Below are 15,810 nucleotides of genomic sequence, written 5' to 3'. Positions count from 1 at the left end.
AGCTGGGATTAACTTTGGTGGTCCTGACTCCTTTGTCGCAGATCCCTGGGACTGTTTGTCAGCTCTGTAGGGCCACGGGCAGCTTCCGAGCTGGCCGCCGGGACCTCCCTGATGGCTGTCTCTTCCTCTCCATTCCGGAGTCCCGGAAGCCCGGCCTTCCGAAGCTAACACTAAGAGCGATCTTCCGGCTTCAGTTTGCCCTTTGCGCGGTGCTGGGGGCGGGCGTAGCCCTGGGGCTCGGCTTCCCCGAGTCCCCGCGCGGCACAGCACGCTGCACCCGGCGCGGCCCCTTTAAGGCCGCCTGGGGCGGGCCGCGCGTTCCCGGCTCCGCGGCAGTGAGGCTGCTGGGCTCGCGCCCTGCCGCAGTCTGGAGGATGAGCCGTATCTACAGTGACGGCGCCCTCCAGAACAAGGCTGTACGGAGCGCGCGTCTGCCCACCGCCTGGGACCCCGCCACCCACCAGGGGTAGGCCCCGCGCCCGCGCCGCCGTGATCCGCCCCGGGACGGCGGGGCGATGGGGGAGGTTGGGGCCGCCGACCGCGTCCCACTGCTGCTCCCGGTCGCCCGCGACGCGCGGCGGCCCACAACTGTCTGCGCCTTCGAAGGGTCTCCCAGAGCGGGCTCGGGTGGTCGGCTTGCTCCACCCTGCGTCCCTGCGGCTGTAAAGCAGCCATCGCCACCTGCTGCGCTTCCTGGCGGCGGCCTGGCCGGGCGTGGGTGGCGGTGGGGGGAGAGCCGGCCCGGCGTTCACTGGGTCACGAGAACTGAGGAACCTTCCATTCGCCATTACAGACTCTAAAGACTTATGCGAGTGAATAAGCCAGGCGCAGAAAGATGAATACTGTGTGGAATCTGAAAAAGTTGAACCATAGAAACCGACAGTAGAAGGGTAGTCCCAGTGGCTGGGAGGTGGAGGAAATGGGAAGACAATGGTGAAAGGGTCTGAAGTTTAATTTACTAGACGAAAAAGTTTTGGGCCCCTAATGGACACTTGGGAGGTGACAGACCTGCTCATTAATTTGATCGTGGTGATAATCACGCAATGTGTACGTATATGAAATTGTCGTGGTATGCGCTTTGAATATATACAATCCTTGTCAGCTAAATATTTCTTAAAAGAATAGGGAGGGGTGGATAGAGGCAGGTAAGGTAGAGGGGACTCTCCCTTCCCACCCCTCCCTCTCCAAGTGTCATCTCAGCCATCCTTATCCCTCTCCCACTTCTGTGCTTTCCCAAAAGGAAGAGCCAGGCTGTGCTTTTATGAAAACTAGAATGAGACGGCGAGGTTCCAGTTCTTCTCATTGAGGGACCTTGTGACCTTAAGCTAGTCCCAAAACTTCTGAGTCTGTGTTTCTCCACCTCTAAAGCAGCAATAACCCTTTCCTTGGGTTGAAGACCACGTGGATGTGAATGAGAACAGGAATATGACAGTCTTTTAAATAGGTGAAAAGGGAAGATAATTTCTAGCAGCTAAGTCCCTCCAAAACGGCTAAATAAATAAAAAAAATTAAAATTTCTGTATTTAGTAAGCACTTAGTCTACTAAACACCTTCAATGCATGATCTTGTATCACATCAGAGGGCAAAAGTGAGCAGCTGTTTTTCTCCCCATTTTGTAGATAAGACTGAAGTGCTGGTCATAATACTCCCAGTGACCGCGTAGGAGGGGACCATTGCTTGGTCTTAGGGCTGCCTAACAAGGTTCCTCTTGCCCTCTGGGCAGTGCCCCAGCCTCTGTGACCCTTGGAGGGATGGAGGCCCCTTTGTGGGAAGCACAGAGAAAGGGTCCTGCTCAAGGCCAAGTGAATGGGAGACATGGTGGGATTTACATGTTGCTCTTTCCCGAGGACTGGCAGAGCTGGCTAGCCCTTCTTTCCTTCTCATTCTCAGGGGAAATGGCATCCTGCTGGAGGGAGAACTGGTTGATGTATCTCGGCACAGCGTTTTGGATGACCATGGCAGGAAGGTGAGGATGCCTACAGGGCCCTGACTGGACTGTCCTCACCCACCAAGGCCTCTCCTTTGTGCTAGGCTCTTCCAGTGCCAAAACTTGAGATCCAGCTCCTTCCCTGATGGGCTTGGAGAGCAGGTGGGGAAGTGGGTGGGGAGATCATCAGCCAGACCAATTGAGAATGGAAATGATGCGGTAGGCTATGCCAGGCAGCATGTGGGTGGTAGGGAGGGCCTAGGGTCTTTCTAGCTGGGAAGACAGGCCAGGCCCTACCAATTTAGCTTGAATGTGAAGTCTACATTGGTGACACTGCAAGGACGGCAGTCCCCATATCCATGTCACAGCTACATTTGTTCTCTCAGCCTCCTAGGGACATTCTCTTTATCACCAGTGACCCCATCTCAGATGTTCACAGGTATACATGGCATTCAGCACTTATGTTAGCTTGTGTTTCCTTTCTGATTCTGAGTTCCCACCCCACTGTCAATAGCTCAAGCTAGATATGCTGACCACCCTATCTCATTGGCCTCAAACTGACCTTGGCCTCTAAAAATGCCCTCTTGAGGGGGGTCCAGAGGCCTGGTGCTACACAAAGCGCCTAGGAGCCCATATTTCTCTCCTGTACCCATGGGAACAGCCTCAGCTCTCTGACACCCTTGTTTTCATGTTGAGATGCTATGCTACACCCCACCCCCCTCAGCACATTAGCATATAGGCACCAATCCAGATCCCCGTTAGCATGTCCCCATGCTGGTAGGGGCTGCCTGGCCCAGCTGCCTTCAGATTGGCAGGATATTTTCCCAGCTCCTCCCTGGCTAGTTCCTGGTGATAGTCTACCAGCCACTAGCCTGCAAACCTCTGCTGTTCGCCTGTCTTGCCTCATGAGCAATGCCAGGTACTGCTGGACTTCTGCCCTGCCTGTTCCTTCCTCTCCCTTCCTCTTTCCACATCTACTCACCTTATGTGGGCCCTCAGCCTGTCCTGATATGACCTTGTACCTGCCCTCCTGCCTTCTGGCTCCCTCTAAAGCTCATCATCCCTGGCCTGCTTCCAAATTGTGTTTGGAAAGACATCAGGGTCTTGCTGCTGCAGCTCACAAACTTTTTCAGGATTTCTTCTTGTCTACCAGATAAAATCCAAACTCTTAATTGCTAACTCAAGGCCTGCCTCAGACTGATCCTACCTGCTTTCGCAGGCAGGACTCCGTCCAGGCCTCTATCATCACACAGTCCTCTTGACTTGTATGCATGGTCCTGGGCTATTCGTATGCTTCCCATAGCCTCACTCTCACAGGTGCAGCTTCTCTGTCCTTCAGGCTCTCACCTTCCTTGTTCACCCAGGAGGTGGCCCCTATCTTCAGTTTCTGGGAGTGTCTCTTCCTCCTGTTTTGATTAGAATAGCTGGCAAGTGGCAATTGACAGCACACTTCCTGTATTGTACTGTGCTGGCTCCTCTGTTATCTCACTGAACCCTTATGACATTCCTGAAAGTAGGCATCACATTGTCTCCATGCCGCAGTGGAAACTGAGCCCAGAAGGCTAGGAGTGATTGCCTCAGGCACTACATCTGTTGGGGAGCAGAATGGCTGCCCTCTCAGTACCTCTCCCATGGCACTTTGGCAGCATCTACTCCTGCCTTATGGAGTTTGTGGTCCTTGATGCCTGGGTTATGGTCTTCTGTCTCTGGCTGTGTGGAAGCTCAGAGTCAGGCCCCATGCATGCCCTGTCACAGATATCTGGCACAGTTCTTATGTGGCGAGGCCGTTGTGAACACATGAATGATGAATATTGGAGTAGGGCATCTGCTCAGCTTGACTGTGTCTTGGAGCTCACGTAGGCTTCTGGGCAGAGGGTGAGGTGGACAGGGCAGCAGCCAGAGCCCGGAGTGTATGTTGATTGGGTGAAGCAGGCCCTCATCTCTGTCTGCCTGGCTCCAGGAGCGCTACTACGTGCTGTATATCCGGCCCAGTTTTATCCATCGCCGTAAATTCAATCTCAAGGGAGATGAAATCGAGCCCAACTTCAGCACCACCAGGAAGGTGAACACCGGCTTCCTCATGTCTTCCTACAGTAGGTACCTCTGTCCTCCTTCCCTCCCTACAGCTCGGCCTGCCTTTGTCTCCTGAATCCCCTGGGCCCTAGAAAATGCCTTCTCAGCATGGTTGGCCTTGAAGCTGTATCGGGCCTGGGCCCCCCCTGGCTGGACTCCTTCCTGCCTCCCACTCACGCAGAGGAAGGCCACTGCCCTGCCTTAGTCTCAGCAGCCGGGCCAGCGTTCCTGTCTGCTGCCCTGTGACAGAATTGTCTCAGACATGGCTTTGGGCTCCAGCTGCCTTCCTGCAGGGCCATTCCAGGCCCCCAGCAGTCTTCATTTTACTGCCCAAATCCCCATTTGGTCCTTGAGCCCTGTCTCTGTACTTTTGTGCTGCTGTAACAAAATACCTGGTAGTGAAGAGGAGAGAAGGTCCTCCAGGGCGTGTGGGGAGTCTGGAGCCCAGGTGAGAAACTGGCTTGAGGCACAGAAGGAATTTGGCACTTGAGACCGAAAGGAAGGAGGAGAGGTTTTGTGTGGTTAGAAGTGAGCTAGTGGGTAGGTGGTAGGTGGCTGGGAAGTGAGAGACCCCACCTGATGACTTCTGTTCTCTTGCAAAGTAGGTGGGGTGATTTGTCGGGGGGAGGTTGATCTGGGCAGAGGCTTCAGAATGGGGTGTCTTCTGTACGAGCTGTCTGGGCAGTCCCAGTGGTGTCCCTGATAGTTTGACTGAGGTTTTCTCTGGGTGGAATGTGGCCCTTGGAACGTGTTGGCAGGCTGGGAGTTTCTTCAGCAGTGTAGCAACCTGGGCATGGTGCGGAGAAGGCAGCCCGTGGGACATACTCAGGATTCTGTAGAGTGAGCCTGCACACTGTCATGAAGTTTCAGGACCACGTGGGCGTCCCCAGCTCTGAGAGGCTGGGCTCAACTTCACAGTCTGGGGGCCCCTTCCCCATCCTGGCCCCTGCAGACTTAGGGCTCAGGTTCCTCCCTGAGTTGGGGAGTTCCTGGGCTTACTCCTGGTTCTGGTGGGCCCACCCCAGATGGGGAGGCCCTGAGAGAGCCCCTGCCAGGTCACAGGGTCTCAGTGGGGAGGCAGCATTGTGTGGGGAAGGTTTGAATCCTGCCTCCTTTACCTTGTGTGACCTTGAGCCAATTACTTAACCTCTCTAAGCCTTGGTTTTTTTCATCTACACAGTGGTAATAGTGATAACATATGACCACTCAATGAGGGGTTATGTCCCAAGCACTGTGCTAGGTGCTTTATACACTTTATTTCATTTATACCTCGTGTCAGTCTTATCAGTTAAAAATTGATATCATATTTTTCAGGTACAGAGAGGTTAAGTGACTTGTCCCAGTTACGGTAGGGCCCAGCCTGGCCCCAGAACCCACGCTGGTGTCTCCTCTGCTGAGGGGTTTCTTGATGAGCAGAATGGGGACTGAGTCCCCCAAGGCCCTCTGTCAGCACTTGCTGTCATGGTGCAGTGATGCCTGTGCTGTGTGCCTGCAGAGGTGGAAGCCAAAGGAGACTCCGACAGGCTCACGCCCGAGGAGCTGAGGAAGCTGGTAAATAAGCCAGAGCTGCTGGCACTGACAGAGAGCCTCACTCCCACCCAGACGGTGGCATTCTGGGTACCCGAGTCAGAGATGGCGTCAGTGGAGCTCGAGCTTGGGGCTGGGCTACGGCTGAAGACTCGGGGTGATGGCCCCTTCCTGGGTGAGCAATGTGGCCCTTACTTTGGCCCTCACACAGTTCCTGTGTGGCCCATAGGGCTCCTGGGCTCCCTTCCCAAGCTCTTCACCCCTCCTGCTTACAGCTCATGGGAGCAGGCCAGTTCTGGCCTCCATTCAGACACAAAGTAGGTGGGGTTGAGATTTATTCCTACATCCCTGGACCAGTACCCTGAGTTCATTAGGCTAGATGCCATTGGTCCCAGGGTACCATCCAATTCCAAGGTTCCTGTGGGTGACCTCTCCCCACTGCCTTCGGGGTCCTACCTAGGGCTGGAGAGAACAATGGCTTAACCTAGGCATAGAGGACCCCAGCGGAATGGGCCCAGCCCCCACTACGTTTCTGCCACAGGGACAGAGGACATTCACCTTTTCTTCTTTCAGAGTCATTGGCCAAACTTGAGGCTGGAGCAGTGACCAAGTGTAATTTTGTTGGTGATGGAAAGACAGGGGTATCCTGGACAGACAACATCATGGCCCAGAAGTCATCAGACACCACAGCAGAGATCCAAGAGCAGGGGGATGGGGCGGAGGATGAGGAATGGGTAGGTCAGGGGATGACTGTGACCTTGGTGTTATGTGTAGTTATACTTCATGGCAGGAGTTTTGTACATACTGGTTGAGGTTGGGGGTAGGACAAGGAGACATCAGGATTTGGTGGAATTCCATGGAATTCCTGAGAATGTATTAGCATCAGGAAGATCCCTTGAAGGTATGAAGGGTGATGACCTGGGACCCATCTTGTTGGTGGGTGTAAACTGTGCCTATCTACAAAGATCTATAAAAGCAAGTGATGGGAAGGAGGGAGCTAACGAGGGTATTAAATCTCAAAATATTTGCACTTTGAGGGACCGCATTAGCCATGTTGAGGCAATCCAGCCATTGAGTGAGTGTTTTTTTCTCCTTTGGTTCTGGCTTCTTGCCCAAAGTGCCTGGAGAATGGCCGACTTGACCCTTACTAGTTTTCCTTGTGCCAGGGGTCAGCCCCCAGTTGTGCCTCAGCCTATTCATGATTGTTTTCTGAGCCATATTTTGCCTGAAGAACTGAACTGATGTCGTAAAACCCCAAACTGAACATTTAAAGCAAAGTCACAGAAAAATGGGCTACTTATCTAGGTGATGGAGATGACGTCAGACAGAGAAAGCAGGGGCGGGCAGACCACGTGTCTGGATTCCCTCCATCTTAATAAAGTCTTGCACTGAAAAAGAATTGGGGTTACTAGGCCAGCTTCCGCGGAGCTCTGAGGAGGTGAGACCAAGGCAGGGGGCCCCATGGGTAGGTAGCACGTAGTGGAGCCCCTGTTTGTCTGATGACCTTTATAACCTGTGCTCTGTGCACAGCTTTCTATTTTATTCCTTGGATTTCTCTAGGTTGACTGAGGTTAGTGGCATGTGGATACCTCTGGAGCCAACCAGCATCTTCTGTTGCACAGTGGGGAATTTATTCCATAACTTCCACCCTGGAGCTGAAGAGAGCAGTCCGCCAAGCCTTCCCTATTGCCGCCTTGGAATACCCTGTGACCAAGCTCTGCTAAACCAAACGGAAGATGAGATGTTGCCCCCAAGGTCCTGTGCTGTGTGTCACATGCCCTGCCATGCGGTCCAGCCTTCCTAGATGTTTTCATGATGCCCTTGCCCTAGAGGGCAGCCTTGTTTCTGAAGGCAGGTGGTAGTCAAGTCCCCCAGCGCAATCTCAGGGGAACTGGACTTGGTCTTAGTGTACAATTAGGGAATATCCCTTGTCTGAACAGAGTGGCTCAGGGGAGAAGGTGGTAGTCTCCTTCCTTTGTCTGGTTCCCTGTTCTCCCATGCCTGCCCCTCTTCAGCACTCTGGGGTAGCTTTGAGGTAGGTCTCTTGCTTTGAACCTCCTTGTCCTCTTTACCTTTTCCCCAACCTGTGGGTTATTTATTCCTCCCCTGATTTCCTAGGATTTCCTGTCTGCCCTCCATGGCTGCTGCCTTCTGGAATTTTTCCCAGTGAGGCCAACAGTGTTCACAGGGTTGGGCTGCTGGCCTCACCCCTCCAGCTCCCTCTGCCAGGCCACATTTTTGAGAATATCTTTTTTGTTGTTTTGTACCTTTAAGATACATTTTTATTAATGATTAAATCTTCAGAAGAGAATTGCCTCACATAATCGTCTTTCAGCTAAGCAATGCTTCCACGAGTAGGAAGCCATCTTTCTTTGGTCATGAGCACTGCCTTGTTTGGTAGTGTGCCCACACCCAGGTCTTTGCAGAGGTCTGGAATGAAACCTCCATATCCTAAGGACTTGGTGGCATGTGGATCCTGCTTGGCTTAAGGAAAAGAAAGTGGTGGTGAACTAATAATTCTTGAGTCCTCCTCGTGTCTCAAATGTGCCAGATACTTTTCCATGATAATAATTATGCCCACTGTCTGTTGAGTGTTTCTTGGTACTCAGTGCTTATAATGTCTTACTCAGTTATCAAAACAAGTCTATGAGATACCATGATAATTATCACATTTTTTCATATGAAACTAAAGCTCAGAGGCTCCATAGATAGTACACAGAGGAGAGAGGCAGTTTAAAAGCCCATATTCTTTGGCTTGGTGGTTATTCTAACCCACCAGAGCACGTGGGTTAGAATCCAGCTGAGGCCCACCAAACAACAATGACAACTACAACCAGAAAATAGCTGGGCATTGTGGCTGGCGCCTGTAGTCCCAGCTACTTGGGAGGCTGAGGCAAGAGAATCGCTTAAGCCCAGGGTTGTAGGTTGCTGTGAGCTGTGAGGCCACAGCACTCTACCCAGGGGAACTGCTTGAGGCTCTGTCTCAAAAAAATAAAATAAAAATAAAAGCCTGTGTTCTTAACTATAGGACTATTCCATGTGTGTATTACAGAGGAAGAAAAGAAGCTCAGAGCTAATAAGTGGCAGAGCCAGAATTCAAATCCAGAGCTGTCAAGGGCAAAGCTTATACTCCTTTCTGCCGACCCCTGCTTCCTTGGTATACAGAAGGGCCTTGGATACAGAGGCCAGAGGGGTCAGTAGCCATCTCACCGGTCTGAGTGCAAGGTCTTACAGGCAGGCCATGCTGGGATTTCAGCCATGGGAGTGGTCAGGGGGGTGGTTGAGCAGGAGGGGACTGAACTGGGGGCACTGACTAGGGGTGGAATCACCCAACAGGGCATTCTGTTGTCCAAGCCACAAAGGCAAGCTACTGTCTAAAGAAGGAGTGTCAGTGGGGGAGGTCCTAAGGCAACAAAAAGGGTTTAGTGTCTTGGAAGGGCTTCAGGAAGGGGCAGGCCATTGTGAGTGAGCTCAAACAACGAGATATAGGGGTGTGTGTATGAGGTGAGACTGGAGCTCAGGCAAGGCATCTTCAGGCATATTAAAGAATCGGGGGCTTTATCCTTAACATCCTGGAAGCCAGTGACCCTGTGGAGAGATCTGCTTTGTATATTTCAAAGATTGCTCACTTGCCTTAGTTGTCCAGGTGAGAGGCTGGAGTAGTCTGGAGTATGGCAGTGGCTGGAAGATGGAAAGAGGGTAACAGTTTGAGGGACATTCAGGGGCCAAAAGCAACAGGACCTAGGGAGAGAGGAAGGAGTTGAGATGATGCCCAGAGTCTAGGTAAATGGAGGTGGTATGGTATGTGAGCAGGATGTCATGGTTCTGGGTGACCTGCCCTTTAGCAGAAGCCCAGCCTATGTTGGGAAACTTAGGGAGCTAAGTTTCCCTCAGGATGGGAAAACCAAGTGGGCTGGGGATAAAAACAAGGTTCTAGGCTTGGTGTCCATAGCACAGTGGATATGGCGCCAGCCACATACACCAAGGGTGGTGGGTTCGAACCCAGCCTGGGCCAACTAAATAACTACAACAAAAATAGCCAGGTGTTGTGGCGGTCACCTATAGTCCCAGCTACCTGGGAGGCTGAGGCAAGAGAATCGTTAAGCCCAAGAGTTGGAGGTTGCTGTGAGCTGTGACACCACAGAACTCTACTGAGGGCAACATAGTGAGAGTCTGTCTCAAAAAACAACAACAAAAAAACCCCCACAATGTCCAGGGTCAGCAGGTAGGGAAACTGAGGCAAAATCTTATTTCCCCAGTGTAATAACCAACCCAGCTAAAGGCCCCTAACTCCCTCCCTCACCCAGCAAAATCTGGGAACAGTTTTCAGAATAGAATAAGGAAGTTTCCTGAGTTCCCAAGACTCCTAGCCATAGGTAAAACAATAGTAAAAGCTTACTCAAGCAGAGTTTTCCAAGCTACTGAGTCTCCCAAGCTGTCCTTGTGCCAACCACCACGCTGTAGCCCCCTGACTGTAACCCCTCCCCCGCCCCCAGCTAACTGACACGTTCCACTTCTGTACTCGCTTTTGCCACGCAGCAAAAAATAATATAAAAGGCAGCCTGCTCCTTTCTTCGGGGCTGCCTGCCCTTTAGGGCAGCAGCCCTCTGCACAGGTGTAATAAATCACCATCTGATTTATACCTGAAGTGGGGTCCGAGTTTTTGTTACAGGTAGTAATGAGTACAACACCAGGACCAGGAAGGGAGAGGATGGACAGTTGCTCAGGCCTGCATGGGCACCAGGCCTCGTCCTAGCACCCTGGGTAGAAGACCCAGGACAGCAAAACTCTTAAACTCCCCACAGATGGTGAGACCAAAACCCCAGCCCAGGATCACTGTCCCTCCTGCTCTGGTCAGAACTGGCTCTGGCTTTAGGGAGAGCCTGGCTAGTGGGCAAAAGTGTCAGTGCACCTGTGGGGAACTGAGGACATGAGGCAGGAGCTGAAATCAGACTGGATCCCACTACTCTTCCAGGGAAAGAGTTCAAGTTCCTCCACACAACGCAGATTGCATCACACATCACAGTTGCTTTCTCTGTGCTTTCTCTTCATGAGTTCTGGGCCACATCTCAGAGCAGCCTGAAGGGTCTGCTGCAAGTTAATGTGCGTGAAAAACAGAAAGTGGTGGTGGTGCTTCTGTGATCTAATGTGTTGCTTGACGTTAGATTAGATAGGCATTTCTGTAGGATTTTTCAGAGCTTTTAGTATGCTAATATTTTAACTCTTCAAGACAGGATATGGTTACACATTTCCCTTGTCTAGTTGACCGTAGAATCTTTGTGTATGAAACGTTTTATGGGGGCGGCGCCTGTGGCTCAGTGAGTAGGTCGCCGGCCTCATATGCCGAGGGTGGCGGGTTCAAACCCAGCCCCGGCCAAACTGCAACAACAACAAAAAAATAACCGGGTGTTGTGGCGGGTGCCTGTAGTCCCATCTGCTCCGGAGGTTGAGGCAAGAGAATCGCGTAAGCCCAAGAGTTAGAGGTTGCTGTGAGCCTTGTGACGCCACGGCACTCTACCGGAGGGCGGTACAGTGAGACTCTGTCTCTACAAAAAAAAAAAAAGAAAGAAAGAAAAAGAAACGTCTTATGGGAGGGCTGTGCTGAGAAACATGGTTTTGACAGGCAGCCTTGGCGTCTTGGCGGGTTGGCCATCCCCAAAGCAGGTTTTTCCCCACTCCATTGCTTAGTTGGGGCTCTGCTCTTGGGGGAGTTCTCTTTTTCCTATACATCTGAATTTCTATTTTTCCTCCAACATGTAGCTTGCTTCCCATCCCTGGGTTCAGTGATGGAAATGGAAAGTTACTTTAAATCTTCAAATAGACCCAAGCAAACCTTTGAGCTTCCATTCATATAGGAAAAATTTTTGAGGGGTTAAACTAATTTCCATAAATAGCAATGCATTTCAAAAATATATTTAAAGAGGCAAAAAGACTCATAATTCCACTTAGTCATGTTTATAATTTTTGTTTTTTTGGCTTTTTAATATGAAATTTCTGTACATAGTTGTAATACTATGCCCACACAAAAATTTGATATTGCTTTTCCAGTAAATGTTACATAATCACTTTCCATGTTGCTACATAGTCTTCAAAACCATTGTTTTAAAGATTGACTACCATTGAATAAAGAGTTCTGTCATAGTCCAATTTTTGGATATTTAAATTGATTACTAGCTAATATAGGTAATGTTTCAAAACATGTTGAAAACAATATAGTTCTGTCAGCCACCTCCCTATGCGCCATATACATGCATGTATGCACACACATACATGCTATATTTGGGGGTTCTTTTCTTTTTTTTAGAAACAGAGTCTCACTTTGTTGCCCTCGGTAGAGTGCTGTAGTGTCATAGCTCACAGCATCCTCCAGCTCTTGGGCTTAGGTGATTCTCTTTCTTGCCTCAGCCTCCTGAGTAGCTGGGACCTCCTGCCACAATGCCCAACTATTTTTTGTTGCAGTTTGGACGGGGCCGGTTTGAACCCACTACCCTTGGTATATGGAGCTGGTGCCCTACCCACTGAACCACAGTCGCTACCCAGGGAAAGATTCCCAGGAGTTCAGATGACTGGGAATCCATGAATCTTTTGTAAAGTTCTTGTTATTTTGCCAAATTGCTTCCTCAAAGGGTTGTTCTAAACTATAATTTTCACCAGCAACGTAGGTGAGAACCATTTTCATGCTATCCTTTTGTCAGGATTGGGTATGAAAACATTTTTTTAAAAAATGCTATTTGAGAAGGTGAAAATAATACTTCACACGTCTAAATTTGCCTTTCCATTTATAGTGAGTTGAAATAGTTTTTGTCATTTCTTAGAAGTGTTTCCTCTTTTGTTACTTGAGTTACTTTGCCCATTTATCTATTGGGGGTGTGTCTTTCTTTTTGGTTTATCAGAGTTATTTTTATTTTAATATAACTGTTTGCCACATTTTAACAACTATTTTTCCATTTTGTCTTTGCACAGACAAAACTAATATCTTTATTTAGATGTATCTGACTTTTGTGATTTTTATTGTTTCTAAGCTAATAAGTATTCTCTTTTCAGATGTTACTCAATTTTCTTCCATTTCGGTCATTACCTGTTCTTTTATATTTAATACGTACCTGGTATTTTCTTTCTTTTTTTTTTTTGTAGAGACAGAGTTTCACTTTATTGCCCTCGGTAGAGTGCCGTGGCATCACAAAGCTCACAGCAACCTCCAACTCCTGGGCTTAGGCAATTCTCCTGCCTCAGCCTCTCGAGTAGCTGGGACCACAGGCGTCTGCCACAACGCCCGGCTATTTTTTTGTTGCAGTTTGGCCAGGGCTGGGTTTGAACCCGCCACCGTCGGCATATGGGGCCGGTGCCCTGCTCACTGAGCCACAGGCGCCGCCCCTTTACCTGGTATTTTCAAATTACCAACCAGTTATCCTGTTTACTGAATTCTTTCCCACTGTTACGATGTCTCTTGCATCACATAATAAAATTATTTTATGCCTAAATTATGTATAATACTTCAGTAAGTCTCCCTTTTATAATTTGAACCATCATATGGTTTTAATAGTTGGTAAGGCTAATTTCTCTTCATTATTCTGTTTTGGAATTTTCTAATTTCCTCAACATTTGAAACATTTAGTGAGGATTTAGTACAATTGCCTTTAGATTTTTATTTTATAAAAGTAATATTTGAGAAAAAAATCCTACTACCTAAAGATGTTTTAAAATCATTTATATAGTGCTCAATTACGTGCCAGGCACTGTTCCATGTGCTTACAGATACTGACTCCTTTGTGTTTATAACAACCATCTTCATGGTAAGTATAATAGGACCTGGCTCAGTACCTGTGGCTCAAGAGGCTAAGGCACTAGGCACATACACCTGCTGGTGGGTTCAAATCCAGCCTGGGCCCACCAAACAAAGATGGCTGCAACCAAAAAATAGTTGGGTGTTGTGGCGGGCACCTGTGGTCCCAGTTACTTGGGAGGCCAAGGCAGGAGAATCGCTTGAGCCCAGGAGCTGGAGGTTGCTGTGAGCTATGATGTCTCAGCACTCTACCCAGGGCGACAGCCTGAGGCTGTCTAAAAAAAAAGAAAAAAACAAAAAAACCGAAAGCCAGTATAATAGGACCATTTTCCAGTAAGGAAGCTGTTATTATGCCCATTCCACAGATGACCAAACTTGCCCAAGATCCCCAGGCAGTCAGCAGAGTTCAGATTTTAATCAGAGCCTTTGTGGTTCCACTGCCCTGTGCCAGTCAAACCCTCTGGCATGCCATTACATCAGGTACAGTATTAGTATTTTGATGTATTTACTTCCATCTTGTACAAAGTGAGTGGCCTCTGTACCTACTCTGCATAATTTCTTCACTTAACAAATATGTCATGAACAGCTCCCTGTATCATTAGTCGTTCACATCAGGTTTTTAATAACTATTGAATATTTCTCATTGCATGTAGAATAATACATGTAACCATTTCTCATTTTGGAATAATTAGTTTGCTTCCAATTTTTCTCCTTTGACAACACTGCTGAGATGTATATTCTTGAGACTAAATCTTTTCACACATCCGTAAATTCTAGAGTTGGAAACACTAGGTCTCATGTCATATTTTTAAAGGCTTTTGATACACAGTGCCAAACGGTCCTTTGGCCAGATTTGCAGCTCTGTCTGCAGCTTCACATCTATTGTAGGGACGTGCTCTACCTTACCCACACTAGGTCATTAAAAGAAAAAGCAAAAACAGTAAGTTGACCAATTTGCCATCGTCTGGACCTTTTACGTGGAATTTCACTAAAAAGCCCTAACTCCACCATTCACCAGCTACCATGGAGCAACAGCCCACTTGCAAGTGTGTAATTTACTGCAGCAATGTTACCCTGAAAAAAATGAACCGAACGTCCCTTAACCATGGAACGGCTAAGTTAAGCCGTGAGTGCACCGCTGGGCGTTCGGCACACGCCGCGGGGAGGATGAGGGTGTGCGTGTCGCAGGGTGAGGCAGGCCGCGCCGCCGCCGAGCGAGGTTTCGCTTCTGGATCTGCTTTGCCGACAGATGCCAGGGCCAGCGGATTCGCATCCGAGCCAGGGTCTGACTGACCAACCCTTGCGGCCGAGGCGCCCGCCCTCCTGGGGCGAGACTGCTGCGCTCCCCAGAGAGTCCGCGAGGCCGGACACTTCGGCGCTCGGGCTCCTGGACGCCGGGACCAAGTTTCCGGGTGCCGCTCTCAGCCGCACCTACCGGAAATGCCCATGTTGTGGCGGAAGAAGGTGTTTTCTGGGAGCAGCCGGTGGAGGAAGCGTCGCCGGCGGAGATGATTCAGGCGATTCTGGTTTTCAACAATCATGGGAAGCCGCGGCTGGTCCGCTTCTACCAGCGTTTCGTGAGTGCAGCCCGGCTTCGCCGTGCCCTCCGGGGCGCCCGCACGCTCCGTCCTCCCCTCGGCCCCTCTCCGCCGTGGGGCCCGTTCGCCTTTCACCTCGGGCTCCGGCTGCGGGACTCAGCTTCGCCACCCTTCCTGGGCTCGGCGGCGCGCGCCTTCCGTCCCTTCTCCCGCTGTCCCCTCTTCTCTGAACCATTTCTGGACCCCAGTATTTCTGTGCCATTTTGTGCCTTTTCCCCTTAGGTCTCAGGGCAGCGGGTATAAGCCACAGTGGGGAATCTGCCTCCTTGAGAAACGGAACGGTCGACGTCAGTTTTGCGAGGAGGGAGCGTTCAGCTTAAAGTTTTGTTTTAGCCAGAGGATCTGGAAAAATTCTTTTTTTGGAATTATTTTGCTTCATCGTTCAATAGAATATTCTTTTTTTTTTTTTTGTAGAGACAGAGTCTCACTTTATGGCCCTCGGTAGAGTGCCATGGCCTCACACAGCTCACAGCAACCTCCAACTCCTGGGCTTAAGCGATTCTCTTGCCTCAGCCTCCCGAGTAGCTGGGACTACAGGCGGCCGCCACAACGCCCGGCTATTTTTTGGTTGCAGTTTGGCCGGGGCCGGGTTTGAACCCGCCACCCTCGGTATATGGGGCCGGCGCCCTACCGACTGAGCCACAGGCGCCGCCCTCATAGAATATTCTTGGATACCTTCGCGCTGTAGGGTTAAAGGACGTTTAAAAGTGGGGAAATGAGAAATTACAAATGCTGCCGCGTGAGGGCTCAATAAGCGAATGGTCTTGTGGATTTGAATTTTCCAAAACCCATCCTCTGGTAAAACAAAACATTTTTCTCCTGCCGCCCAAGATTTTATTTCTTCGTGGCTATTATTTATTTGGGGGGTTAATGAAACTGAAGAGGGAAAAGAGAAAACACGT

General features: G+C 49.9%; 2 protein-coding genes across 3 annotated transcripts in view; both read left to right on the top strand.

The window, feature by feature from the left end:
- Window positions 1-226: 226 nt before the first annotated feature.
- On the top strand, window positions 227-8,548 carry ARPIN (actin related protein 2/3 complex inhibitor). 2 transcript variants are annotated; one of them, XM_053581877.1, is made up of 6 exons: window positions 227-466; window positions 1,891-1,966; window positions 3,888-4,020; window positions 5,496-5,702; window positions 6,101-6,261; window positions 7,088-8,548. In XM_053581877.1, the coding sequence occupies exons 1-6, from the start codon at window positions 375-377 to the stop codon at window positions 7,094-7,096; spliced, it is 678 nt and encodes a 225-aa protein (XP_053437852.1). In that variant the 5' UTR covers window positions 227-374; the 3' UTR covers window positions 7,097-8,548. The 2 variants fall into 2 exon arrangements, with proteins under 2 accessions (XP_053437852.1, XP_053437853.1); XM_053581878.1 differs by having other exon boundaries at window positions 7,058-8,548.
- A 6,193-nt stretch (window positions 8,549-14,741) lies between these two features.
- AP3S2 (adaptor related protein complex 3 subunit sigma 2) overlaps window positions 14,742-15,810 on the top strand; it is a 60,999-nt gene continuing 59,930 nt past the window's right edge. Inside the window, exon 1 of the mRNA XM_053581879.1 lies at window positions 14,742-14,887. Within this exon, the coding sequence (XP_053437854.1) occupies window positions 14,819-14,887 (69 nt within the window). The 5' untranslated portion in view covers window positions 14,742-14,818. The remainder of the gene's footprint in view (window positions 14,888-15,810) is intronic.

Source organism: Nycticebus coucang, chromosome 2 (assembly GCF_027406575.1).
Source record: "Nycticebus coucang isolate mNycCou1 chromosome 2, mNycCou1.pri, whole genome shotgun sequence".
Lineage (NCBI taxonomy): Eukaryota > Metazoa > Chordata > Mammalia > Primates > Lorisidae > Nycticebus > Nycticebus coucang.
Note: the sequence above shows the minus strand (reverse complement) of the source record. Positions and strands in the feature narration are given on the sequence as shown.